The sequence below is a fragment of the Alnus glutinosa genome, chromosome 2, assembly GCF_958979055.1.
Source record: "Alnus glutinosa chromosome 2, dhAlnGlut1.1, whole genome shotgun sequence".
Taxonomy (NCBI): Eukaryota; Viridiplantae; Streptophyta; class Magnoliopsida; order Fagales; family Betulaceae; genus Alnus; species Alnus glutinosa.
In genome coordinates this window covers 24756411-24782251 of record NC_084887.1, presented here as the reverse complement: position 1 = coordinate 24782251, position 25841 = coordinate 24756411, and the positions used below count along the sequence as shown (strand labels likewise).

Below are 25841 nucleotides of genomic sequence, written 5' to 3'. Positions count from 1 at the left end.
TTGGTACTTCTCGTCGCAGTAGTAACACAGCCCTTTGGTCCTTCTCTCCTGCATTTGACTAGGAGAAATTCTCCTGATAGGTAGAGTGGGTTTTTTGGTGGGATTATTGGGATAGGGGGAAGCAGTGTTTCGGTTAAGGAAAGTGTTTGGGGATGGATTGCTAGATGATTGATTGTGGATGGGCTTGCTGGAATAAGTTGGGGTTGGCAATCTGGAGTAAGAGGTTTTGGACGGCCAATTTTGGTTCTTGGGGTTTCGGTTCCTTTGGTTGATCTTCTGTTCTTGCAGTCGAGCTAACCCAAAAGCATTTGGAAGGGTTTTGGGCTTGAGCATAGTAACCATTAGTCGTACCTCTTCCTTGAGACCGCTAACAAAGGAACTCACCCTGAAGTCCTCTGTTAAACTAGGTATTCGGTTGGATAGTACCTCAAACTGGGATTGATATTCATCCACAGTTGAGGTTTGCTACAGCTTTGTAAATGCTCCTACTGGATCATCATAATCTGAAGGTGCGAACCTCATTTTCAGCGCCACCACGAACTCCTCCCAGCTCTGTACTGTCCCAGATTCCATCAACCAATTATACCACTGTAATGTCTTCCCTTCCATATGGAAATAGGCTATGGGAACCCTTTGGTTATCCGCAATTTGCCCATAAGCAAAGAATTGTTGTGCCTTCAACACCCAATTAATGGGATCTTCACCATCAAATTTGGGAAAATCCAAATTTACAGATCTGGGGTTGATTCCCACCCCCATCAGTTGCTGTGGGAATGAAGGAACCACTGGATTTTGGGACGCCATTCTCTTCCTCCCCATTTGGAGGAATAAGGGGGTTTTTTACCCCACTAGTCTCCCCTTGCATAAGTTCCTTCCCAGGAGTCGGTACAGAAGCTTTGATTGACAATGCCTCCATGATAACATGCAGGTTTTCTTCTGTTTGCTTCTGAAATGCTTGGTTGTCTGCCCGAAGTTGATTGAAAGAATCAGCTAGTTGAGATAATTTCTGGTTCTTAACAAGACAATCCTCTTTTAACTTGGCCAAAGATTCGGTTAACTGAGCTACACGAGTACCCTCAGCCATGGTCGCAGGAACACGGCTCTGATACCACTTGATATGATCTTAAATAATTAATAATAATATAGCACTTCGAGGGGCTAATCCTCCACTCACATAAGCACTCGGCTATATGCTTGACACTCCAAAAGATAACACATAAACACACGGTTATATGGTTAACACTTTCCAGAGATCCTTCATTCATTTACTCCTGTGTTTAAATACATGAAACAAAAGACTAACTCACTGACTCTAGGTAACTGCCACACGTGGTTGATACCCACTGTCCCATTTCCCATAACTAATGCAACCCACTTACAATTAACTGACCACTACTGTAATGGATTGACCCACTACCTACGGGGCATTCAGCCCACTAACAAGTTCCAGGATAATCTGGAACTCTTTTAGGGAAATAAGACAATACAACTGACATAAGATAAAATTACAATTAACCCACACAACTTATCTAAAAGACTATACTACCCTTCACAGCTGGATTACACCCTTACCCTGCTACTGACTACAGAACACGTGGAAGCTTAACAAGAGAACTTAAGCCCTGGTATCAAGTCCCCTTGTCCGAACCCTTCTAGCAGCTTCCACTTTCTCTTCAAACAGTAAGTGCATAACAAAATGTAACACTCATTGCACAGGTCCTCTCCCTGGATGCTTCCAACGGAGCCGGCTAATGGATTTTCGATGGAACGGCGTTTCGGGTAACGGTTAATTTCTTTGGTTAACCGTTTTTCTTGCAAAAGGGGCAACGTGCTTTAAAAGGTCGAGATTTTCGGAACTGCAAGTGTGCTACAGGGCGACGTTCTCGGGTGCAGTAGTGGTGGCAATTTTGAAGGAACATTTCTAGATTTTATGGAGCATGTACAAACACATGTCTCCACTAGCGGTGTCTACTACAACGTGTTCATTACAAGCAGCTTTGCAGTTTCAGACGGTTTTGATATGTAGTCCCTTCCTTGTGAGGGGGAAGTGGGGGTTATGCTTTTTGGCCTTTTCGTGTGTTCCGCCGGCCAGTGATAGTTGTAGTTTTTATTGTTTTTCTTTGTTTGTGTTTGTAGTAGTCTTGTTACGCGGAGATTGTTCCGGTGATAAACAGGAGTCTTCAACTGTTTGGATTAGCCGGAGCTTTTGAACCTTTGTATTGTTGTTTGTTGTAGTTGTCTTTATTCTCTGTGTGTCTTATTGTTGTTTCCCATAGCCTTTTGAGCTAAAATGGTGGTTTTGGTCATTCCTGGGTTTCCCAGTGAAGGTTAGAGTCTCCCAACCCATAGGGTTGTGTGGAGTTGTTGTCCCCTCGGTGTAGATTCGGTGGGGTTGGTTGTTGATGTGCTTTTTGACAGTTTGCTTTGTGCGAATCAACCTAGCTAGTCATTGCTTTTAGTCCAGAATGTGTGACCGACTCCATCTTCAAATAAATGTTTATGTCACAGTAGATGCATCATTTTGTTTGGCTAGGTCTTATTTGAAGCATTTTCTGTCTGTAATGGTCTGAGTCTTTTGGCTCATGTGAGGTATACACCTGTTTGGGGGTGTCTTATGTACACCTATATGGTAGTTTGTTATGTACCATTTTTTTTATTAATGAAAGATTTATCTTTTCCTTCAAAAAAAAAAAAAAAAAAAAGATTAGCAAAAATGACTTAAATATATAATATATAGGAAAAATTACAGTTTAGCCCCCAAATTGCCAGCTGTTTTGCGAGTAACCTCACGACTACCAACGCTTAGACTCTTGCCTCCCAAACTACCAAAATGTTTCAAAAATACCAATTTTATCGGAATATGCCTTAAGTATTCATGTTACGTGTCATTTTTCAATTAAAAAAATAATAAAAATAATATTTTTTTTATAAAAAAAATAAAATAAAAAAACTGAAAAACTAAAATTAAAATTTAAAAGACTAAAATAAACTAAAATTTTATTTTATTTTTTAAAAAGAAAATGAGAGTTTGAAGGTGGCTGCCAGAGTAGGGTGGCTACGTGGCTACCCCCAGTGGTCGAAGGTGGCCGCGCGGCCACCCCCAGCCTTAGGAGGAAGGTAGCCAACCCTTAAACACCCATTTTATTTTATTTTTTTATTTTTTTTTTTAAAAAAATAAAGTTTTAGTTTTTAATTTTAAAAAAATTAATGTTTATTATTTTTTAATTAAAAAATGAAACGTGGTAGTAGTATTATATGCATATTTCGATAAAATTGGCATTTTTGAAACCTTTTGATAGTTTGGGTGATCAAAGTTCAAGTGTTAACAATTTATAAAACTACTTGTAAAACGACTAACAATTTGAAGAGTTAAATTATAATTTTATCATATATATATATATAGTATTGCAAAGTCTAAATTTGTCTCTTCCGGCCATCTTTCTTTATATAGTCTCTAGAAACGTGTCACAACATACACCTAACAAATTAATAAATCAGTCAACGATCTGTACATTATAGGAAGTCTTGAAGCATCTATAAGTAAGTAGCAACAATAATCGAATTATAAGCCATCAGAAGGGTCTGAAATGTCAGGTGATCAAACTGCATGGATCCCTACCAGCGCCTTCAGATCGTCCTCAACCCTGACGGCACGATCACTCGCCTACTCGAAATTCCAGAGACGCCACCCACATCTGATCCGAGCCTTCGTATTCCAGTTCTCTCAAAAGACATTCCCATCAACCAATCAAACAACACCTGGGTCAGACTCTTCCTTCCGTCGGAAGCACTAGATAACTCACCCACTAAGCTACCCCTCGTAGTTTTCTACCATGGGGGAGGCTTCATCATATGCAGTACAGCCTCATCAGCTTTTCATGATTTTTGCGTGAATATGGCGATCGAACTCCGTGTGATCATCGCATCGGTCGAGTACCGGCTTGCACCGGAGCATCGCCTGCCTGCGGCTTATGATGATGCCGTGGAAGCGTTGCACTGGATCAGAACCGCCCAAGATGATTGGTTAAGAAAATATGCTGATTTTTCTTCTTGTTTTCTCATGGGCAGTAGTGCTGGGGGTAACATAGCCTACCATGCAGGTCTACGTGCAGCTGACGAAGTTGGCCATCTAGAGCCGTTGAAGATCCGAGGGCTGATATTGCAACAACCATTTTTTGGTGGGATCCAGAGGACTGGGTCAGAGCTGAGGCTTGTTAACGACCCTGCCTTGCCACCATCTGTCAGTGACCTTATGTGGGAGTTGTCCCTGCCAATTGGGGTTGACCGTGATCATGAGTATTGCAATCCTACGGTGGGCGGTGGATCCAAGCTCTTGGAGAAAATCAAGTTGATAGGATGGAGGATTTTTGTGAGTGGCTGTGATGGGGACCCATTGTTTGACCGACAGGTGGAGTCGGTGAAGATGTTGGAGCACAAGTGTGTACAAGTGGTGGCTCATTTTGGCGTTGGAGATTTTCATGGGGTGTTATATAAAGACCCTGCGAAGGCCAAGGCATGGTTTAGAGTTGTCAAGGATTTTATATCATCTTGCTAGGAAGCATAGGGCATGAATAATGATGGTTACTGATTGAATTATGCTGATAATTAAATGCTATTTTTAGGGTAATAATATTTCAATTGTTTTCTTGCTAAGAACATTGAGTTTGTAAAGTACTGATTTAATATAGTATCAGATCGAACGTTTTGAATTTGAACCATTAACTCTATATTTATTTTAGTTAAATATTTTACATATTAGGCATCTCATGTTAAGAAAGAGTTTGAACTCACGTATAAAAAAAAAAATAATAATAATTTTATTATTAATTAAATAATTAAATCCACCCTTACTTATTTATAGATATCCGAAAAAAAAACACAATATACATCTTTATTCTACCAAAAATAAACACTCTTATAATTTCCATCAGACGTTATTTGCAATCATGAAAGAATGAAACGATAATATCAAACAAAGGAATCACACTGCAATTAATTAATATGATATGTTATCATAGGTTAAGTAAGAATGGCACGCCACTCGCCAGTAATCATGACTGCCTCCCAATAAAATTTGCAACCGTGAATCACGATGCCACGCTGGCACTGGTTATGACATGATAACCGCCCCACTTCACTCTCCGACTGGTCCAAGAACGAGGGCCGATGTTCTTGTGCTCCCTATAATACAAAGAACTAAGCGCAAAATTACCATTCCATTCCAACCAGCTAGCCTGCCGGATCCACCAAAGTGTCAAGAAAACTTTGCAGGACAATCGGTCGTGAGTACAACTTCCATGGTCGACCCAAGAACGTACGTTTTCATAGAGCTTAGCCTCGGCACAAGGTCCGGTGCAGCCATGACTCGCGAATTAAGGATTGAAATCCCTGTGTTCTGGTTGGAGTCGGTTCTGCCTTGGGCTGTGACCGTGTTCTGTTGTCCGATCATGGGGTTCCTTGCATAAATCATGCAATTCTGAAACACTACTGCGGCGTTTCCAAAAATGAAATCCACCGTGCCATGCATAAATGTGGCATTCTTTGTAAAATTGGCGTACAGGGTGTACGTCTTGGTATCCTTCAAAGCCGCATCGGTAGAATACGGAGAGGTCAGCGCCTGATGTGAGTGCCACCGCTTGATTGTTTGGATTGAGATCCCCGGCAATAGCAAAAAAATTGTCCAGACACAATTTCTCTAATCTGTACCGTCCATTTAAAAGAACGGCTATTATCATGACACCTCATCACACTCCCGCGTCAATCCCTTTTTTCTCAGACGCACACTTCTTCTCCTCTATCTTCTGGTTTCTCTCTCTCTCTCTCTCTCTCTCTCTCTCTCTCTCTCATTCTAATTCTACTCATTCTCTCAAAATATTCAGATCATCCCACAAACCCAGCGTCATTTCATTTTCTCCCAAAAATAGGATTGTTTCTAATGTATTTTAACAACCAAACGACACAAATAACAAACAAAACAGAAAAAAGAAGACGTTTCTATTCCCTGTATTTAATTATGTTTGTTTGAATTTTTTTTGCCTCCTGTAATTGATATTCAACGTGACAATGTAATTGGAATTAAAAATAGTATAATTACTCAGGTATTACAAAACAAAACAAGCTTCATATGATAACCGATGAATTGTATAAATAAATGTCGGTACTATCTATAATCTCAAATCCTGGAGAATCAGGTTGTGACACTGTTAATCAAGGTTGATTTTCTAGTTGTCTCTGTTGGTAAGTACGTTGTTTAAATTGGAAGTTTATCATACTTATATAGCATTATGTATATTGTCTTTTTTTTTTCTTTTTTTTTTCTTTTTTTTTTTTTTTTCTACTGATATGGTCACTTTTAAAAACATGCAGGGAGACATTGCTTGTCATGAAAATTGTGTTAGAAACATACATCAGAAATGCTACCGTGGAGCATACATTAGTGTTTTGGTTGAGCATTTGATGTGAGGCAAATTAATGCATAGGGTGATTCAATATTTCTATTTGAGGAATATTTGATGTCATTTTGTTCCTAAATTGGTCTGTATTGAGGTTCTGGAGAATGATTTGTAAATTGATATCGAGCTCTTATTCCGTTATGGAGTTTCCTGAAGATCCTCAATTTGGGCACTTTGACATATTTTACTTGATATTGAAGAAGAAGCTTTCTTTTGCTTGTTTGATTTTTTCCTTTTTGGTTGGTTGAGTCATATTTGATCAATGATATGAATACAAAGCTTTTAAATGTAATGTGATCAAGATGAAGGAAATGGAATCAAAGTTAGTAACAATAGTATGTATTTAGAGCCGATAACAAAGTTCCATTTTGCTACAGCACCCCCTCGATTTGTTATTTTCATTTGCTTGAGTTGTCCTTTTTCTGTTATTTTTAATTGGAAGTCGCCAGCCAATGATACAAACATAATACAAAGAGAATCTCCATGTGGAACACAGTTGACAACTCCAGCTCCATTAGATCCCAAGGGTCAAGTTATGCTACACGTAGAATCAATCATCACAATACAGCCATGTCACAAGGCTGGGCATAAGGCCATGTACAAAGTTTGATGGAGTCAATTGGTCCACCAATGAAGAAAGTACCTCCTGTTGATCTTCGACTTGGAATTCCATACAGTAATGCCTCAGCCGTTGGAGGACATTCTTTTGACTGCAATATTACTTGGGCTTCTATAGTTAAGATTTGAACAAGCAGCTAGCTAGCTACTTCATGTACTGCTAACAGTTTCGAGCACCTCATGGAGGTTCCTCTCTACAATTTGTCCTGTATGTCTTGCCCATAAAACATGTTTTTTTGTTAAAGTAATGGGGATAACGAAAAAAGAAGACAAAGCTGTGATTTTAGATTATCATGGAACTCAAGTTGGAACAACGTAATTTGATCAATTAGTGTTAAAAAAATGCCAGACCTTGATGTTCCAAATTGGCTACTGAGGAAAAGTAACTAAAAAAAAAAAAAACTGAGAGAAATTGGGCTATTTTCCTGTTACTCCTTAGAAGCCAACCACAAGGGCGATTCTAATAAATCAGACAAATCAATTCCTTTTCTTTCTAAAAAGAAAAAGTTTAGCAGAAAAGAGGTAATAAAAAAGAAAGCCACCCAAAATCCATGACTTCTTATGGTTGGCTTTAGTCGCGAATCCCATGGGTAACAAAAGGTACCCATCATTGTTCTTTTTCCTTCTGTTCATTCTGAGTATCATTTGATAATGTAATTTTTCAAAATTTTAAGCATGGCCTAGATGGGTTATGCCGTACTTGAGATTGTGATTTCCCTTTTCTATGGTGTAATTGACCCAACAACATCTACAGCCCTAGAGCAGGGGAAAATCCCCCATTGAAATGGTGTTTCAAATTCTCGTTACGCATCTACCCTTCTCGTTCTTTTCCCTCAATTTTCTAGGGAACCAAACAGAACCTCACTACCATTTTCAAATAGAAAAAGGTAAGAGCTTGAATCTCAGGCTCAGGACCAAAATACAAGGAACTTATTTAAGACCCAATTGAAGAAAATGGAAAAAGAAGCTTCAGATCCAACGGTCTTGGCAACGTTTAGGAGAATCAGAAGCTTAGATCCAAACAAACCCTAAGCAAGAGAGAATTTTTTTTTTTTTTTTTTTTTAAAAAAAAACCGAGAGAGAGAGAGAGAGAGAGAGAGAGAGAGAGAGAGAGAGAGAGAGAGAGAGAGAGAGAGAGAGAGAGAGAGAGAGAGAGAGAGAGAATACGGCGGTGGGAGGCGAACTGCGGTGGGTGGTGCTCCGATGGGTGGCGGGGGGACCGGGGATGGCCGTCGGTGGGGTGAGGAAGGAGGGAAAAAATTGGGGGAAAGTTTTGGGGAAGAAAAGGTTTTTCTGAAGATGAAGATGTTTTGGGGGAAAGAAGAATGGAGAATGGGTAAGAAGAAAAAAAAAAAAAGAATCAGGAGAAGAAGAATGAGAGAGAGAGAGAGAGAGAGAGAGAGAGAGAGAGAGAGTCGCAGACTGTATTTGGCGGAGGGAGAAAGATGTTTTTTTTCTGAGGTTGACGCGGATCGATGAGGTGGCGTCTTAATAGCCGTTATTTTAAATGAGTTTAAATGGATGGCTTAAATTGAAGAAATTGTGGCTGGGCAATTTCAAAGAAATTGTCGGGAATTTCAATCAGATATTAAGATGGTGTGAAGTTTATTCATTGAAAATTATCAAAACAATTAATAAAAAAAAATGCTATAGATACCAATAAATAAGCTTCACATCATTTTTACATGAGCCTTTAACCCTAATTCCCTCTATAAAGCCATAGCCTTGCCTCTTTCTTGGAGCAGCGATTTAGGGCAGCAGCTAGGGTTATTTTCGTGCATCTTATAGTTTAGTTCAGTAGCTCATTTCCATTAGATACTTTCTTTTGTAAGTTTTCTTTTATTTCATGATAGTTCTTCAAGCTTTTGTAGTATTTTTAGTCATGGTTGGCTAAAACCCTCAACTAAGGTTGAAGATGAAGCTTCACCATTGAATAACACTCACACTCTTGTGTTGCTATTTGTACATTTCAACTTTTATTGAAATGCTATTCAAGTTTCATTCTCTTTATTGCTTGTGCCTTAGAGTGACTGTGCATTTATTGAAGTAGTAGAGCATTTAATGTGTTGCAACCAATGGATACATCGAGTTGTCAGTTTGAAAGAGGGTATTTATTGTGATTTGTTCCTTTAATGAATACAATGGATGATTTGCTTTCAAATGGGTACTCTTTGTGATTTAAGTTGGATTCATTAAATGGTTCTATCATGTATGACTAAGTGCTTGAATAACAAATGCAAAGCTCAAATGTTCTTTGAGTGTTTAAATGGTAAACAAGAGTGTGAGTTGTTGGATTTTGTGTGGTGAATTCTTAAGCCTTAGTTCTTTTTATCTTTTGTTCTTCATTATCTTTAATTTTACTTTGTTATTTTGCATATTTAAGACACAATATTTGGAACTAGGTTAGAATGAGGTTAGTTAAACAAAATACTGATTTTTGACCATTTTTCTGTGGGATCGACTTCACACTTGCAAACTCCTTTGTTACAAACGATTCGTGCACTTGCAAGTTAATAAAATTTGCACAACACTAAACGATGACAGAAATTTCCTACAAACTGATTTGTAGGAAATTTTCTACAACCTACATATAAAAGTGACATGTGTCCTTTAAGCATGTGAGAAGCACATGTTTTTTGTATTAATGATAAAAAAGCATGTAAGAAGCAAATGCTATTTAAACAACATATGATTCTCACATGTCAAGAGACACATGTTAATTTTAGATATGGTTTGTAAGAAATTTTTTATAAATTGGTTTGTAAAAAATTTATGTCGGCGAAACATGTGTACGAGAATTGGCATTATGAGACACTTTCAAAGTATTCCAACGTTGAAAGGAAGATAAAGCGCGCTAAGCTAATATCAGAAATATAAGTAGCAAAAGACCAAGAGAAGAAAAGAGAGGAATTGTTGATGGTAAGAACAACCAGAAGAGCATCACCCTCTAGAAACAGATTGCCACAGCCAGAAGCAGCCAACCAAATAGCCAAAAGGGCAACAGAACCTTCACCAAGGAGCGCATTAGTGGAAACCAATTACTAAGTAATAGTCAGAATGATGTTGCCTCTCTCATCACTAATCACAGCCGCAGCAACAACAAAATCTTCACCCACAACAACGTCAAAATTGGGCCGCTCCTTGAATCCCTAGCTTGTTTAGCATCTCACTTGTTTGTTTACCCACCGAAAGAAAAATTGAGGAAGAAGGAAGAATTAGAGTTAACTCTATTTGTGACTTGGCCAAAATAACTCAATTCAATGAAATTAGCTAGGAGAAGAAGAAGAGGAAAAGTAGGAGAGGACGAGTTGAGGAATTGGACGAAGCTTAAAATTAAGAGGAAAATGATATATCGAATACTTAATCTCTTTTGGGCTATAGTTCTCTATGATGCTTATCTTTTATGATTTTGCATTTTTTGCTTATAGAGAAGATCGAGAAAGAAAAAAGGAAGTGGGTGCACAGGGAGAAAAAAAAAAAGAAAATAAAGGGGAGAATTGAATCGCTAAAGAGGGAAGAAAACTCTGAAGAATAATAATGGGTAGGTGAAAAAAGTATGAAAACTTATCGTGTTATGATTTTGGGTGACCATTTTATTTAATTTTATTTTTTGAAGAGACATGTTACTCATCCATCTCTTTTTTAAATTTATTGTTTGTCTTTGTAGGATTTACATGTAAGTCCTACAAATTTAATAGTAATTTTTTTTAAAATACATATATATATATATATAAGTAGAGATTGAAAAATAGCATTTTTCATTTTTATAGGCCGGGTCATCGGATAGATTTTATTTCAATGGCTAGCCAGAGCTTTTGGTTTTGGGCTTCAAATTAATATCAATCATATTAATGTTAAATTTATTAATCTAACGCACACTATTTTCATAATTGTTTTCCATTTTCTTCAAGGTGTTATATATTATAATCAATAAATAGTTGTCTCTCTTGAAGAAAATGGAAAACAATTATGAAGAACGAGTCATTAAATTATTATTAGTTATTAATCTAACACTATTTTCATAATTGCTTTCCATTTTCTTCAAGAAGGTGTTATATATTATAATCAATAAATAGTGTTAGTACTACAATCTTATCCTAAAACAAAGATATTAACGATAAAAAGACCAGGAAAATAGATTAGAATTCAAACTAGACCAGCGAAAATGACTTAAATAATATATATAATACAAAGTATTTCAAAGTCTAATTTGTCTCTTCCAGCCATCTTCCTTTTTTAATATATAGTCTCTAGAAACGTGTCACGACGCCTAACAAATTAATTAATAAATTAGTCATCTCTGTACATTATACAGAGTCTTGAAGCATCTATAAGTAAGTAGAAAGGTAATTAGCAACAATAATCGAATTATAAGCCATCAGAAGGGTCTGAAATGTCAGGTGATCAAACTGCATCTCCAAATCCTGGCATGGATCCCTACCAGCGCCTTCAGATCGTCCTCAACCCTGACGGTACGATCACTCGCCTACGCGAAATTCCAGAGACCCCACCCACATCTGATCCGAGCCTTGGTATTCCAGTTCTCTCAAAAGACATTCCCATCAACCAATCAAACAACACCTGGGTCAGACTCTTCCTTCCGTCGGAAGCACTAGATAACTCACCCACTAAGCTACCCCTCGTAGTTTACTACCATGGGGGAGGGTTCATCATATGCAGTCCAGCCTCATCAATTTTTCATGATTTTTGCGTGAATATGGCGATCGAACTCCGTGTGATCATCGCATCGGTCGAGTACCGGCTTGCACCGGAGCATCGCCTGCCTGCGGCGTATGATGATGCCGTGGAAGCGTTGCACTGGATCAGAACCGCCAAAGATGATTGGTTAAGAAAATATGCTGATTTTTCTTCTTGTTTTCTCATGGGCAGTAGTGCTGGGGGTAACATAGCCTACCATGCAGGTCTACGTGCAGCTGACGAAGTTGGCCATCTAGAGCCGTTGAAGATCCGAGGGCTGATATTGCATCAACCATTTTTTGGTGGGATCCAGAGGACTGGGTCAGAGCTGAGGCTTGTTAACGATCCTGTTTTGCCACTGTCTGAAAGTGACCTTATGTGGGAGTTGTCCCTGCCAATTGGGGTTGACCGCGATCATGAGTATTGCAATCCGACGGTGGGCGGTGGATCCAAGCTCTTAGAGAAAATCAAGGTGCTAGGATGGAGGATTTTTGTGAGTGGTTATGATGGGGACCCATTATTTGACAGACAGGTGGAGTCGGTGAAGATGTTGGAGCAGAAGTTTGTACAAGTGGTGGCTCATTTTGGTGTTGGAGGTTCTCATGGGGTGGAATTTTCTGATCCCCAGAAGGCCAAGGCATTGTTTAGAGTAGCTAAGGATTTTATATTATCTTGCTCGGGTGCATAGGACATGTCTAGCTAATGATGTTCAGTTTTTGAATTATGCTGCTAAATATATGTTATTTAGGAGCAAGTTTAATATTTCAATTTTTTTGTTTTCTTGTCAAGAATATCGAGTTCTTAAGGTGATTTGCAGCTAGGGGATATTTTTCATGTAAGCTTTTTACCATATCTTTTGGTTTCTTTATAAAATCTTTTGTTTCTTGAATAATAGCATCATGCAATTAATATTTCATTGAAAAAATATATATTTTCATCTTGGATGAAAATTATAAGTAGGTCATGATGATTCCTTCCATGCAATTGGTCTTTCCAACATTGCTTAATTACCCTAATCTTGTTCAAATTTGAACATAAAAACATAAAAAATGCCCAGTCATTAAACATGAATATTTCATCTATAAACCGTGCATTTTAAGACTCATGCTTTTCATAAAATTATGTCATGAGCCTAACATTTTATAAATAATAATTTACTAATGCATGTCTATTGCTTACCACAAACTAAACTATCAACTATGTTTCTATATTGATTATTTAAAAATTGTTGTCATACCATCATGAAAAAATAGGTGTAGAATATGAGTGTGTACACAACAATATATAGACTTGACTCTATGGCACAGATTTAATAGATTTAGGATGTCTTGGATCCATTGGCCAGAGTGACTGGCACAACCATCCACAGATGGCGATCGGTCGCACCCTGCAGCATTACTAGTGGTGTTGATCACTCAAGGTCGGATCTGCTTGGACCCCTAGGGGTGGCTAGCTATTGTACCTCACTGGTGCACCAGTGTTCTACCAAAGATCTTACGGGACGCACAAATCTCACTGTAAAAAGAATTAAAATACAAGTAGGTCATGTGGGAACAATTATGGACTTTGAATGAATATGAATATTATATTACACACTTCATTAGCATGATTTTTTACATTAAAGTGTTATATGTGTTGTACTCAGAATTATGCCTTAACTGCTTTATAAATGTACTATTTTTCATTGATGTCGTAATTGAGGAGGTAATGATCACTAATATAATTTACTCAAATCTCATAACATTTTTAAGAAGCCCAATTTCTTATACTTATTTCCAACTAAATTAGGCTTACTGCATGGATTAGTGTGATAAGTGTTGAATGTTATACATTCAAGCCTCTTAATTTACATATGTTAAGCTCTTAGTTTTGTTATAGTTTGATGTTTTGTGTTGTTTTTGTGTTTTCTTGTATTTTACAGGTTTTGGAAGAAAATCCATCAAATTCCAAGATTTTAACGAAGTCGGCAAACTTACTTTTGGAAAGATTCAACTCCAAATCAATTTTGAATTTAAGAAAAGAGAAGTCGGCAAAAATTCGTTATTTTTGGAAAGAATCCAGAATGAGCACGTCTCTGTAATTTAATTATAACTTTCGGCTCAAGTATCAGATTAGGACAAAATTGGTGGCTTTGGAAAACGAATAAAAAATGAAACAAATATGTTAGAAATAGATTTTTCCTAATTCAGACGTTTACCATATCAAAATTGCCCCGCAATAAAGAACCACAAATCTGTACGAATTTGGAATCATTTTCCTACTTGGATTGAACTTTCAGAAAAGGAAAAGACTTGTACTTATTCTATTTAGACTAGGAGACCTATTTACAATTGTTCTAAGATTTGTAGGACTTCTAGAGCTTCTTTAATCCCTATAAATAGGCCTCTAACCTTTGAAGAGAAGACACATAAGCTTGGGAAGAAGAATTATAGGCTACTTCAAGAAGAATTTTGGTTTTTCTTTCTTCCTTTATTTATTTTCTGTATGTATATAATTTTAGTCTATATTAGTTGTAACTAATACTTTAGTTAGGGCTTGATTGAAACCCTAATCATGTCTCTTTAAGATTTCCAATTGGCGCATTTGCTACAATTCATATATTGATGCTTAACTTGATTATTTCCTATTGTTTTGAATTCCTCTCATGTTTATGCTTGATCAACATATGCATGTGGTATAAATTTGTTATTTATGTCAATTTGGATGACTGGGTCCTAGGCATAATAAAGTAACAAAAGAACACCATCACATGTTCTTGGATTAATTAACATGAAGACAACTGGAATAGATACCATGTTCCTACCTAAGTGTGTTTATCAATTTTTATAGATTTATGCTTTCTTGAAAAACAACTTAATAGATACCATGCTAAATCCTTCAAGGAAGAAAAGAGTTAGAGTAGATACCATGCCTAACTCGTTGCTTAGGGAAATCAATGGCTTTAGGAGTAGATACCATGCCCTTGTGGCCGGTAAATATTAAGTATCAAGTTATGAATTGCAGCATTAAAATTGTGAATCTTATTTTAGTATGATTAGCGGTAAATATTGAAGCCCTACCTTACTTCTATTATATTTCCGCAATATTTTTGTCTCTTTTCTTTTATTAGATCTTATTAATATTTTTATTTATTTTCACTCATCTTAATTATTTAGGAAATCTTTTAAGCATAATTTACCAATCCTCATAGGAATGATCTCGTATTTGCCTACTATACTTTCGTTTTGATCTTGTGCACTTGCGAGTAAAACGTACAAATAGTTATCTATTTATTTAGGTAGATATTTGCACAACAGTTCTGTTATGTGCTTTTCTGGTATGAAATGAAAATTGTAACAAAGCAAGAGAAAATATGGAGGAATTAGGGAGGAAGATGAAGATTGAAATGGATAATAAGAGTAACTACGGGCACTTAGAGATGCCCAATCTCTCCAAAGCACTTCAAGAGGCCTAGGCTCTCTAAGAAAGAATTCTTATCAATATTCATTTTCATCTCTTTCTTTACATATTTGGTTCCCTTTTATAGACTCTAAATGTCTAACCAAAAGCATCTTCTAGAAGCATATCCTAACTAATTCTCCCTAGTTAATTCTCCTATTTACCCATTTATTAAATCTTCCTGGAATTCTCCTATATTATATCCCTTACATTGCCCCACCCTTCAAAGCACCTCGCCCTCAAGGTGCGGTTGGAAAATTACAAAAGAAAAATAAAAATAAACCAATCTAAACACAACAAACAAATAAGCTACCCAATGCAAATAAAAAGCCCTATTTAGAAATCTCCTGGTCTCCAAACAGCAACCATACACTAGCCCCATTCAGTCTTGTTGGAATGTGGAGCACTTGAGGCCCATTCAACGCATTCGGGTGCAAAGAAAAATCCAGATACTCTATCAACTTCCAAGCACCATTAAACAGTCTTCCAGAAACTCCAGGATCCATTGCCACGTTAATTTTGCTAAAGCCAGCAGACCCACTTTGCGAAGCTAATCATGAGCCAGGCAGGTGGACTTCCAGCAAGATTCGGCCCACTTGAAAAAAAGTAATACCAATATGCTATGAAACTTCTTGCCAGCCGTGACCCACCCCTGACCGTCACACGTCCCATTACACAATCAGCTCATTCCACGTTTCCCTCTTACTTCGTCAGCCACGGCATTACGAAGTATAAATTCCCCCGTGTCCATTTAGTAGTGCAGCGAGCATTTTTTTTTTTGTGCCAACCATCAAATTCAGCCGTTGGTCACGTGAAGGTGAACTAAACGTCTTCCCCATCATATCGCCAGCTATCGCCTGTCAATCACGCCTGTTATTCCCGATACACGTTACAAAAGACTTCAAAGGAAATGCTCTCTTTTCCAAAACGCCATCAGCTCCTGCCATGTGACCTCCAAAACCGTTCAAGATCCAAGCTCCAGACGATTATTCTTGAACCTTCCAGAAGCTCCAGCCACGCTCCCCCATGCAGAAAGCTTCTGCATCCATGGCCACGGTGGCACCGATCGTCTTCCTCCTCGCCTCTGTACCCCAACTATGTGAAACAAGTGCTGGCCGTTTCGTTCACCCAAGGAACTCTAGAAACGTCTGGACTGCCAAACGTTGTCTTCGTCTGTGAAAGATGCCGAACGGCCTTGCCTCCCGTTAGCGGCACCCACGGCGGCAGCCAACAAGAAAGCTTCCAACGCCATTGGTGCTTGAAACCCACAATATGGAACATAATCCAGACCTTAATAAAAACTCCCCTGAAAATCACAGTATGGAACGAAATCCATACCTCAGCTCTTTTGGTTGACAGCTGGAACACAAATGAGTTCCAGAGCTGAATTGGTGCCTTTATTTTTGTTTCCAACGGAAGAAGCTGCTCGGTCATGGCCTTTGGTTCGATGCTCCAAAGTTGAACCACCTTCTTCTCCATCACCGCCGGCACAGGCGGCTCATCCATGGGCTCGATCGTAGTGGCTGGGTCTAAACCCTCGCCATGGAGGACGCCATTCGGAATATCTGAGGCAGAAGGACGGAGAACCGGTTCTACCGAATTGATTTCCTCCGTGGTTGCTTCGGCCTGCTCAAGAACTTGCCTGATCTCAGAAACAGTGTCCCATTTACACAACAGGCGGCGTGATTTTTATAGATTTATGCTTTCTTGGAAAAACAACTTAGTAGATACCATGCTAAATCCTTCAAGGAAGAAAAAAGTTAGAGTAGATACCATGCCTAACTCGTTACTTAGGGAAATCAATAGCTTTAGGAGTAGATATCATGCCCTTGTGGCCAATAAATATTAAGTATCAAGTTATGAATTGCAGCATTAGCTTTGTGAATCTTATTTGAGTATGATTAGCGGTGGATATTGAAGCCCTACCTTACTTCTATTATATTTCCGCAATATTTTTGTCTCTTTTCTTTCATTAGATCTTATTAATATTTTTATTTATTTTCACTCATCTTAATTATTTAGGAAATCTTTTAAGCATAATTTACCAATCTTCATGGGAATGATCTCGTATTTGCTTACTATACTATCGTTTTGATCTTGTGCACTTGCGAGTAAAACGTACAAATAGTTATCTATTTATTTAGGTAGATATTTGCACAACAATTCTGTTATGTGCTTTTATGGTATGACATGGAAATTGTAACAAAGCAAGAGAAAATATGGAGGAATTAGGGAGGAAGATGAAGATTGAAATGGATAATAAGAGTAACTACGGGCACTTAGAGAGGCCCAATCTCTCCAAGGCACTTCAAGAGGCCTAGGCTCTCTAAGAAAGGATTCTTATCAATATTCATTTTCATCTATTTCTTTACATATTTGGTTCCCTTTTATAGACTCTAAATGTCTAACCAAAAGCATCTTCTAGAAGCATATCCTAACTAATTCTCCCTAGCTAATTCTCCTATTTACCCCTTTATTATATCTTCTTGGAATACCCCTATATTATATCCCTTACATATTATTCCATTGGCGATTTACTTACCAAGTCATGGACTTACGTAGTTACTTTTCCATTTATAACACATATTTGTTTTACACTTTAACATAAATCCTAGGAGGGCAGGTTAGGGCTGTTTGCAAGCTAGGGTTTGGGACATTGAGCGAAGGCTTGTAAAATTATGTATATCATTTGTGTATAGTTGTACTTGAGATGGTATTGCATACTTGTAACTGTTTGTACTTAAAAGACTTTGGTTTGTATTGATGATAGAAAATGACACTGAGATATTTAGTTTTTTTTTTTTTTCCCTCATATCAATATTTCATTTTCCACTGCATTTGATTATGAAATTTGTCATTATAGGTAGCACTTGTAGTTAATTACCAATTAATTATATTGGGGATGCTATGGGTAACACTCCAAGTTAATTAAATAATTTTGGAGGCATTATAGTGTTTAGTTGAAGAAACTCAATAAGATTGCCCTTAAAAAGGTTAATGATCGATGTTGAGCATGAAAAAGAGTCTATGGTTATTAAATTGTCTGATTCACATGCCTTTGTTGACTCTTTAAAATTTAAGAATTGTGTGCTGAATGAAAATATTAAATTACTTGAAAACAATCTTGATATGTCTAAAAATCAAGTGGCCGATTGCCCTATGTAAGTTTGCTTCTTACATAGTTTTTGTTTCACATACATCCTAGTACAGGTGTACATAGGGGTGTAAAGTCAGCCGGTTATAACCGGTAGTAACCGGCAAACCAGCCAATCGCTTTAGTACTCGATTGGAAATAACTCATAACCGGCCCTACCAGACTAGTTACCGGTTTTAGAAATTATTTAACCCGGTTATAACCGGTAACCGGTTAGGCCCTACCAGACCAGTTGCCGGTTTTAAAAATTATTTAACCCGGTTATAACCGGTAACCGGGAATATATATATATATATATATATATATATATATATATATATATATATATATATATATATATATAATTAAAATAATAAAATTAGCCTTAGGGTCTTACACTTTTATTTCCGTCTCAGTGCCTCTTTCTCAGTTTCTTGTTTCTTTTTTCTTTCTTTCCTTTTTTTTTTTTTTTTTTTAGGTTCAATTTCTTGTTTCTTCAGTTCTTCTTTTCTTTACTTACCAATCTATTAAATTAATTTTAGTGAATGCTACGCGACAGTTAGAGATATTATAAAAGATGGCCTTCTGCAAGATGAAGGGGATAAGATTTAAGTTAGAAACATTCATATTACCACCTTGAATTGTATAATTAAATAAACTTAAAGGCCATCCATGTGACTTTTCAATATTTAAGTATGCATCGACAACTCTTTAAAAAAAATTATTCATTGACAAGCCCCTAGCCTCCATGTGCTCCATCTTCCAACCTCCTTTTGTAAGAGACTCATGATGGTTAGATTTTTTCTGAATCAGCATTCTAAGGAACAATCTTTATGAAGTAGATTAGAGTATCCACAAAAAGAGTTTTTTGAATAAGTTTAAGATGAGTGAGCTAGCTCATCAACTCAGTTTGAAGTAGGCCCAAAAAGTCTAAATAAAGTTGAAAAAGTAGGCCCAAAAGACCATATATATATAATTTTAGTTACCTGTGCGAATAATGAGGTACCAACCGGTAACCGCTGGTTATTAAATACTAGGTTAACCTGCTATCCCAGTTATGGTCACCGATTTTAGCCAATAACCGGTAATCGTAACTGGGTTTTCACCCCTATGTGTACATGTTGATGCGAATGCAGCGGTTATTTGCAATATTTCCAGCCGCATTCGCAAAATGCATATATCATTTTTAGATATTCGCATCCGCATCATTTTTTACTACTCGCATCTGCGTGGTTATTGCGGTTATTATCCGCTATCCGCATATTAGGTAATGAGCATTTTGAGCCTATTTTAGTCTTTTGTGCTTCCTTTGAGTTTCTATTAAGGCCTATTTTAAACCATTTCGAAAATATTTTGGACCAATTTTTAGTGTTTTGTGCTTGTTTTAATTTGGTTCAAAACAATAGAGAAATCAAATTCAATTCTTTCATAAACAGTAAACACCCATTCAACAAACCAATAGAAATCAAGAAATTCTCAAAAAACCCATCACTAAATTGATTGCAGAGAAAATCCAAAAAGAATATTGAAACCCACCTAAAATTTTGTTGAGCCGATGGAAAATAAAAGACCGCGAGGCGAGTGGAAGAAGATCGTAGCACTGGGCTCCAGTGGCATCACAATGTAAAGTGAATGAGAGTCTAAGATATGAGAGAATCAGAGATGAGATGCGAGAAGAAGAAGATGATGGCTTTGGGATCTGGTGGTGTCATGTTGAACCGGTGAAGTGAATGAGTGAAATTTGATGAAAAAAAAACTTTTTTTAAAAATGTAAATATAACCTACACTTAATCTAAAACGACGTCGTTTTGGTGAATTTATTAAATGTATATTATATATAAAGGGTATGCAGGTGTGGTTATTGACGTACCGCATCCGCATACCTTAAAAACACTATCCGCATCCACATATACATATAATAGGAGTGAAAATAACCGCCTACTAACCGCTAACCGTATAACCGCAAAACCGTTAAAACCGCATAAAAATCGGTAACCGCTCTACAGGGGCGTTTAGCGGTTTTTACAAAGGCGATTGGTGGTTATAACCGCTAATCGCCTTTATTATTATTATTATTATTATTATTATGAACGACGTCGTTTTTGTATATGCGAATAAGTTGTTTGACCCTAACCCTAAAGCACAAAGAAAAATCTCTCGACTCATCTTTCACACACCGCCGCTAGCCAATCTCTCTCTCTCTCTGTCCCTGCCTATGATTGTCATCAAAGGGATTCGAAGCCAGAGCACGAGAACAACCACACCGATGACGACGAAGGAGAAACTGGAATTAGAGTCCAAGGGAGAGTGAATTAAATCAAATGGGTACCAGAGAAAAGAGCCTTCCGGTGATGGGGCATTGCGTATTGGTGTTCGCATTGGAATCGATAATATTCTTGCTATTTATTCGGGCTTCCTCTCTTGTTATACTCTCCTCTCTACCAGATTTTGTTATACTCTCTTTCTCGTTACTCTCCCTCTCTCTTCTAGATTTTGTTTCCCATCTTTTTCTTGCTACAGAACAGATATATACTCATTGTTGAATGATGTCAATTTTTGGTAGATTGTGGAAAGCATGTCCGGTATTTGTTGGGTTGGCAGAAATCTGATGTGCAGAGACGATATGCAGAAATCTAATATGCTTTCCATGTCCATGGCCGGTTACCGGTTGGCGGTTATATAAACCGCCAACCGGCGGTTATTTCACAACTGCCTCCGCCAAGGCGGGTGGCGGAGGCGATTTGCAAGTTTTTGATAACCGCTAGGCGGTTGCGGTTAGCGGTTTTGACCAAAACCGCTAACCGCAACCGCCTTTTCAGCCCTAACATATAATAGTTTTTTTATTACTGCACCTGCATGTGCAGATGCGGACGGATATTAACCACCCGCATAAACACCCCTCGCTATATCCTAATCATATTCTCTTGAAATTAATTCCTGTAATTCTTCCACTATGTTTTATACACATAATCCCATCAACATGAACTTTTTATCTACATAGAAACTATATTCATACATCAAAAATATTCTCTCTTTTTTTTTTTTGGAAAAAAAATAATAGAAACAAGGAAAAAAAAAAAAAAAAAAAAACAAGAATGCCAATGTGATCAAAAAAGAGAAAGAAAAGAATACCAACATGTTATTTAAAAAAAAAACATAGAATGTTGGTCGTAATTGGTATCCCTACCTATAAGTATCCAATTGCTAAAAACACAAAGTTAGTACTACAACCTTATCATATAACAAAGACATTAACGATAAAAAGACCAGCGAAAATGACTTAAATAATATAAGACAAAGTATTTCAAAGACTAAATTTGTCTCTTCCATCTTTATTTATCCATTCTTTCTTTATTCATCTTCTTTTTTGTTTTTTTTTCTCAGACCACCTTAATTTCTTCATCTAGTCGTTATAAACTGTGTCAACTAACTAATAAATTAGTCATCTCTACACATTATACAATGTCTTGGAGGATCTATAAGTAGCAGTAGCCTAGAATTAAACTGGAAAGTAAATTAGCAACAATTATCGAATTATAAGCCATCAAAAGGGTCTTAAATGTCAGGTGATCAAACTGCATCTCCAAATCCCAGCATGGATCCCAACCAGCCCCGTCAGATCGTCTTCAATCCTGACGGTACGATGACTCGCCTACTCAAAGATCCAGAAACCCCACCCACATCCGATCCGAGCCTTCGTATTCCAGTTCTCTCAAAAGACATTCCCATCAACCAATCAAACAACACCTGGGTCAGACTCTTCCTTCCATCGGAAGCACTTTATAACTCGCCCACTAAGCTTCCCGTCGTAGTTTTCTACCATGGGCGAGGCTTCATCCTATTCAGTCCAGCCTCATCTATTTTTCATGATTTTTGCGTGAATATGGCGATCGAACTCGGTGTGATCATCGCATCTATCGACTACCGGCTTGCACCGGAGCATCGCCTGCCAGCAGCTTATGATGATGCCGTGGAGGCGTTGCACTGGATCAGAACCGCCCAAGGTGATTGGTTAATAAAATATGCTGATTTTTCTAGTTGTTTTCTCATGGGCGGTAGTGCTGGGGGTAACATAGCCTACCACGCAGGACTACGTGCAGCTGACGAAGTTGGCCATCTAGAGCCGTTGAAGATCCGAGGGCTGATATTGCAACAACCAGCTTTTGGGGGGATCCAGAGGACTGGGTCAGAGCTGAGGCTTGTTAATGACCCTATTTTGCCACCATCTGCCAGTGACCTTATGTGGGAGTTGTCCCTGCCGATTGGGGTTGACCGTAACCACGAGTATTCCAATCCGACGGTGGGCGGTGGGTCCAAGCTCTTAGAGAAAGTCAGGGTGCTAGGATGGAGGATTTTTGTGAGTGGCTGTGATGGGGATGATCCATTATTTGACCACCAGGTTGAGTTGGTGAAGATGTTGGAGCACAAGTGTGTACAAGTGGTGGCTCATTTTGGCGTTGGAGATTTTCATGGGGTGGAATATAAAGACCCTGCGAAGGCCAAGGCATGGTTTAGAGTTGTCAAGGATTTTATATCATCTTGCTTGGAAGCATAGTGCATGAATAATAATGGTCAGTGATTGAATCATGCTGATAAATTAAATGTTATTTTACCCAATATATAGGGTAATAATATTTCAATTGTTTTCTTCCTAAGAATATCGAGTTAGTTAGTTAGTAAAGTGATTTAACATAGTATCAGATTAAATGTTTTGAGTATGAATTCTTAATTTTACATTCATTTCAGTTAAATATTTCACGTGTTACTTAGACTTCTCTTGTTTAAAAAGAATTTAAATTCACACATAAAAAAAAAAATTGCTAATTAAATAATTTAATTCACTCGTACTTATTTATTGATATCCGAAACAAATTAAACACAATATACATCTTTATTCTACCAAAAAGAAACTCTCTTATTTCCATCAAAGACGTTATTTGCTATCAGGAAAGAATGAAACGATATATAATCAAACAAAGGAATCACAGTACTGCAATCAATTAATATTATATGTTATCATAGGTTAAGTATGAATGGCACGCCACTCGCCGGCAACCATGACTGCCCCGCAATAAAATTTGCAACCGTGAATTGCGATGCGACGCTGGCATTGGTTATGACATGATAACCACTCCACTTCACCCTCCGACTAGTCGAAGAACGAGGGCCGATGTTCTTGTACTCCCCATAATACAAAGAATTAAGTGCAAAATTACCATTCCATTCCAACCAGCCTGCCGGATCCACCAAAGTGTCAAGAAAACTTTGCAGGAAAACCGTTCGTGAGTACAACTTCCATGGTCGACCCAAGTACGTTTTCACAGAGCTTAGCCTCGGCACAAGATCCGGTGCAGCCATGACTCGCGAATTAAGGATTGAAGTCCCTGTGTTCTGGTTGGGGTCGGTTCTGCCTTGGGCTGTGACTGTGTTTTGTTGTCCGGTCATGGGGTTCCTTGCATAAATCATGCAATTCTGAAACACTACTGCGGCGTTTCCAAAAATGAAATCCACTGTGCCATAAATGTAGCATTCTTTGTAAAATTGGCGTTGTGAATGAGCGTACAGGGTGTCTTGATATCCTTCAAAGCCGCACCTGTAGAAGACGGAGAGGTCAGCGCCTGATCTGAGTGCCACTGCTTGATGGTTTTGGGGTCCAGCAGTGTTACGGAATGTGATGCCACGAGCAACGAAACCTTCGGCAGTCACCGCTGACATGGTAATTAATAAAATCGTAGGAATTAGTACGTGAGATATTTAAGACAAAATATAATATATCTTTTGTTTTTGGAATAATATTATATCTAGTTAGTTAGTGATGAATACTAATTAATTACCATTATTTATGTGAAAAATAAGGGAAGAGTAATTCTAAAAATTATATTTTTATCTTATAATGTTGTAGTGATAGTTTCAATCAATCTTTACATCAGTTATATTTTAAAAAAAAAATTAACGGTTGGCTGTGAATATAGTAAATAGCATTACTATTTTAGTATAAAGACGCATTCGACAATCCAGCTAGGTTCAAATATTTTATCATGATGTTTTTGATAGATTTTACATTTAGTTTTGTTAAGTGCATTCAAATGTCACTATGTTGAAAATTTGAAAGAAGAAAACAAAATGTAAAGGATAATTATGATCTAGTTTTGACTCTGATGAACGAAAAAGCTAGCGATCGAGGGAGAGAGAGATCCGTACCAACTGTTGCAGAGTTGAAAGTGGTGGAGCCTCCTCCAACGCTCTTGCTACCCGTAACAATGGTAAACCTCAACCCATCGCCAATTAACATAATATTATTCAGTTTACTCCCAATCTTAAGATTCTCTTTGTAAACCCCACTCTTCACATGTACAACAAACCTTCCCTTCCCACTCCTACCGACGGCTGCCTTCAAAGCCTCTGCGATAGTCTGGTAATCACCCGATCCATCTTGGGCCACCACAAGATCTGCGGCGGGTGATGAAGATTGCAACAACCTCCTGTCACCGCCCGAAAGCCAGCTCGGAAAGCCGTCTCTGTACCTCTCTGTTTGTGGCGGGATCGAACCATTTTGGATAGACAAAGCGTTGCTTATGAGCGCCGAAACATTGTTGGACATGAGTGGCAAAACATGGGCCGAAACATTTAGCTCGACAAAGCCGGCTCGGCAAGTGTCTAGGTTGGTTAGAGCGGCGCTGAGCCAAGTTTGGACGTCGTAGTCGGAAGACTTGGTGGCGGGGTCGAGAGTATGGTTGAGTAGGGTGATGGTTTCTTCGTAGAGATTCAAACAGTCAGCCCATGCAGCCTTTTCCTTCCCGTTCCGACATTTAGAGCCAAGCCACTTGTTGTGGCTTTGAGCTTTAAGGGACTCCTCCAAGGCAACATGGACCGTGGTTTTCTTGAATTGGGACTTTTCTTTTGGTACATGGGCATGGCCCATGTAGTTTTTGCAAGTGTTTGGGTGTGGGGTTTTGCTGCACCACCAATCTATGCCATTATAGGTGGCGCCGCTCGACAGGCTGGGCGAAAGGAAGGCTAGAAGTAATACGAATAACACGAGCAGTTTTGCCATTGATCGATGGGCTTTGGTTTTCTTCTCTAAGGTCGAGTTTCAACTTTCAAGGGTTGTGACAGCCATGTTTATAGAGGAGCAACGTACGAACGTGGAAGAAAGTGATCAGCATCTGTGGAAAATGCGTTATCACGTCATTCAAATCCCCCCCTTAATTTAATTGTCTTCATTTGAAGAGACATATACCACTCAGTTACAAATCGCCTACATCTCCTTTTTCTTTCCCTATATTTTCCTTGTCAAAGTATGATTATTTGCTCATTGAATTAAGGTATTGATAGGGGGGCGGCTGAATACAATTGATCGATCAGGCTCAAAGACAAAGTTAAAACTAATGGGGTATAATAAATGACAAACGATCAGAACTCGTAATAATAATAAACTAGCTAAAATCAACGCGTTAGTAAGTATAACATATAAAATATTAAAATATAAAAAATTATAGAAT

The 25841-nt window shown here is 37.9% G+C and overlaps 4 protein-coding genes across 4 annotated transcripts; 3 read left to right on the top strand and 1 right to left on the bottom strand.

Annotated features, from left to right (window-relative positions):
• The first annotated feature begins 3587 nt into the window (after positions 1-3587).
• LOC133860724 (carboxylesterase 1-like) lies at positions 3588-6566 on the top strand. Its single transcript, XM_062296330.1, has 2 exons — positions 3588-4580; positions 6367-6566. The coding sequence occupies exon 1, from the start codon at positions 3608-3610 to the stop codon at positions 4553-4555; it is 948 nt and encodes a 315-aa protein (XP_062152314.1). The 5' UTR covers positions 3588-3607; the 3' UTR covers positions 4556-4580; positions 6367-6566.
• A 4850-nt stretch (positions 6567-11416) lies between these two features.
• LOC133861899 (carboxylesterase 1-like) lies at positions 11417-12660 on the top strand. Its single transcript, XM_062297719.1, has one exon. It carries the CDS (start codon positions 11464-11466, stop codon positions 12454-12456), a length of 993 nt encoding a protein of 330 aa, XP_062153703.1. The 5' UTR covers positions 11417-11463; the 3' UTR covers positions 12457-12660.
• Positions 12661-21846: 9186 nt separating this feature from the next.
• Positions 21847-22948, top strand: LOC133861820 (carboxylesterase 1-like). Its single transcript, XM_062297639.1, has one exon. The coding sequence runs from the start codon at positions 21899-21901 to the stop codon at positions 22892-22894; it is 996 nt and encodes a 331-aa protein (XP_062153623.1). The 5' UTR covers positions 21847-21898; the 3' UTR covers positions 22895-22948.
• Positions 22949-23171: 223 nt separating this feature from the next.
• Positions 23172-25624, bottom strand: LOC133861898 (pectinesterase 2-like). Its single transcript, XM_062297718.1, has 2 exons — positions 24541-25624; positions 23172-24047 (listed from the first exon to the last, which is right to left on the bottom strand). The coding sequence occupies exons 1-2, from the start codon at positions 25391-25393 to the stop codon at positions 23356-23358; spliced, it is 1545 nt and encodes a 514-aa protein (XP_062153702.1). The 5' UTR covers positions 25394-25624; the 3' UTR covers positions 23172-23355.
• Positions 25625-25841: the final 217 nt, after the last annotated feature.

Coding starts and splice junctions, on each gene's coding strand:
- LOC133860724 (XM_062296330.1), top strand. CDS start 3,608: ATGGATCCCTACCAGCGCCTTCAGATCGTCCTCAACCCTGACGGCACG.
- LOC133861899 (XM_062297719.1), top strand. CDS start 11,464: ATGTCAGGTGATCAAACTGCATCTCCAAATCCTGGCATGGATCCCTAC.
- LOC133861820 (XM_062297639.1), top strand. CDS start 21,899: ATGTCAGGTGATCAAACTGCATCTCCAAATCCCAGCATGGATCCCAAC.
- LOC133861898 (XM_062297718.1), bottom strand. CDS start 25,393: ATGGCAAAACTGCTCGTGTTATTCGTATTACTTCTAGCCTTCCTTTCG. Junction 24,048..24,540: donor TTTCAACTCTGCAACAGTTG/GTACGGATCTCT, acceptor TTACCATGTCAG/CGGTGACTGCCGAAGGTTTC.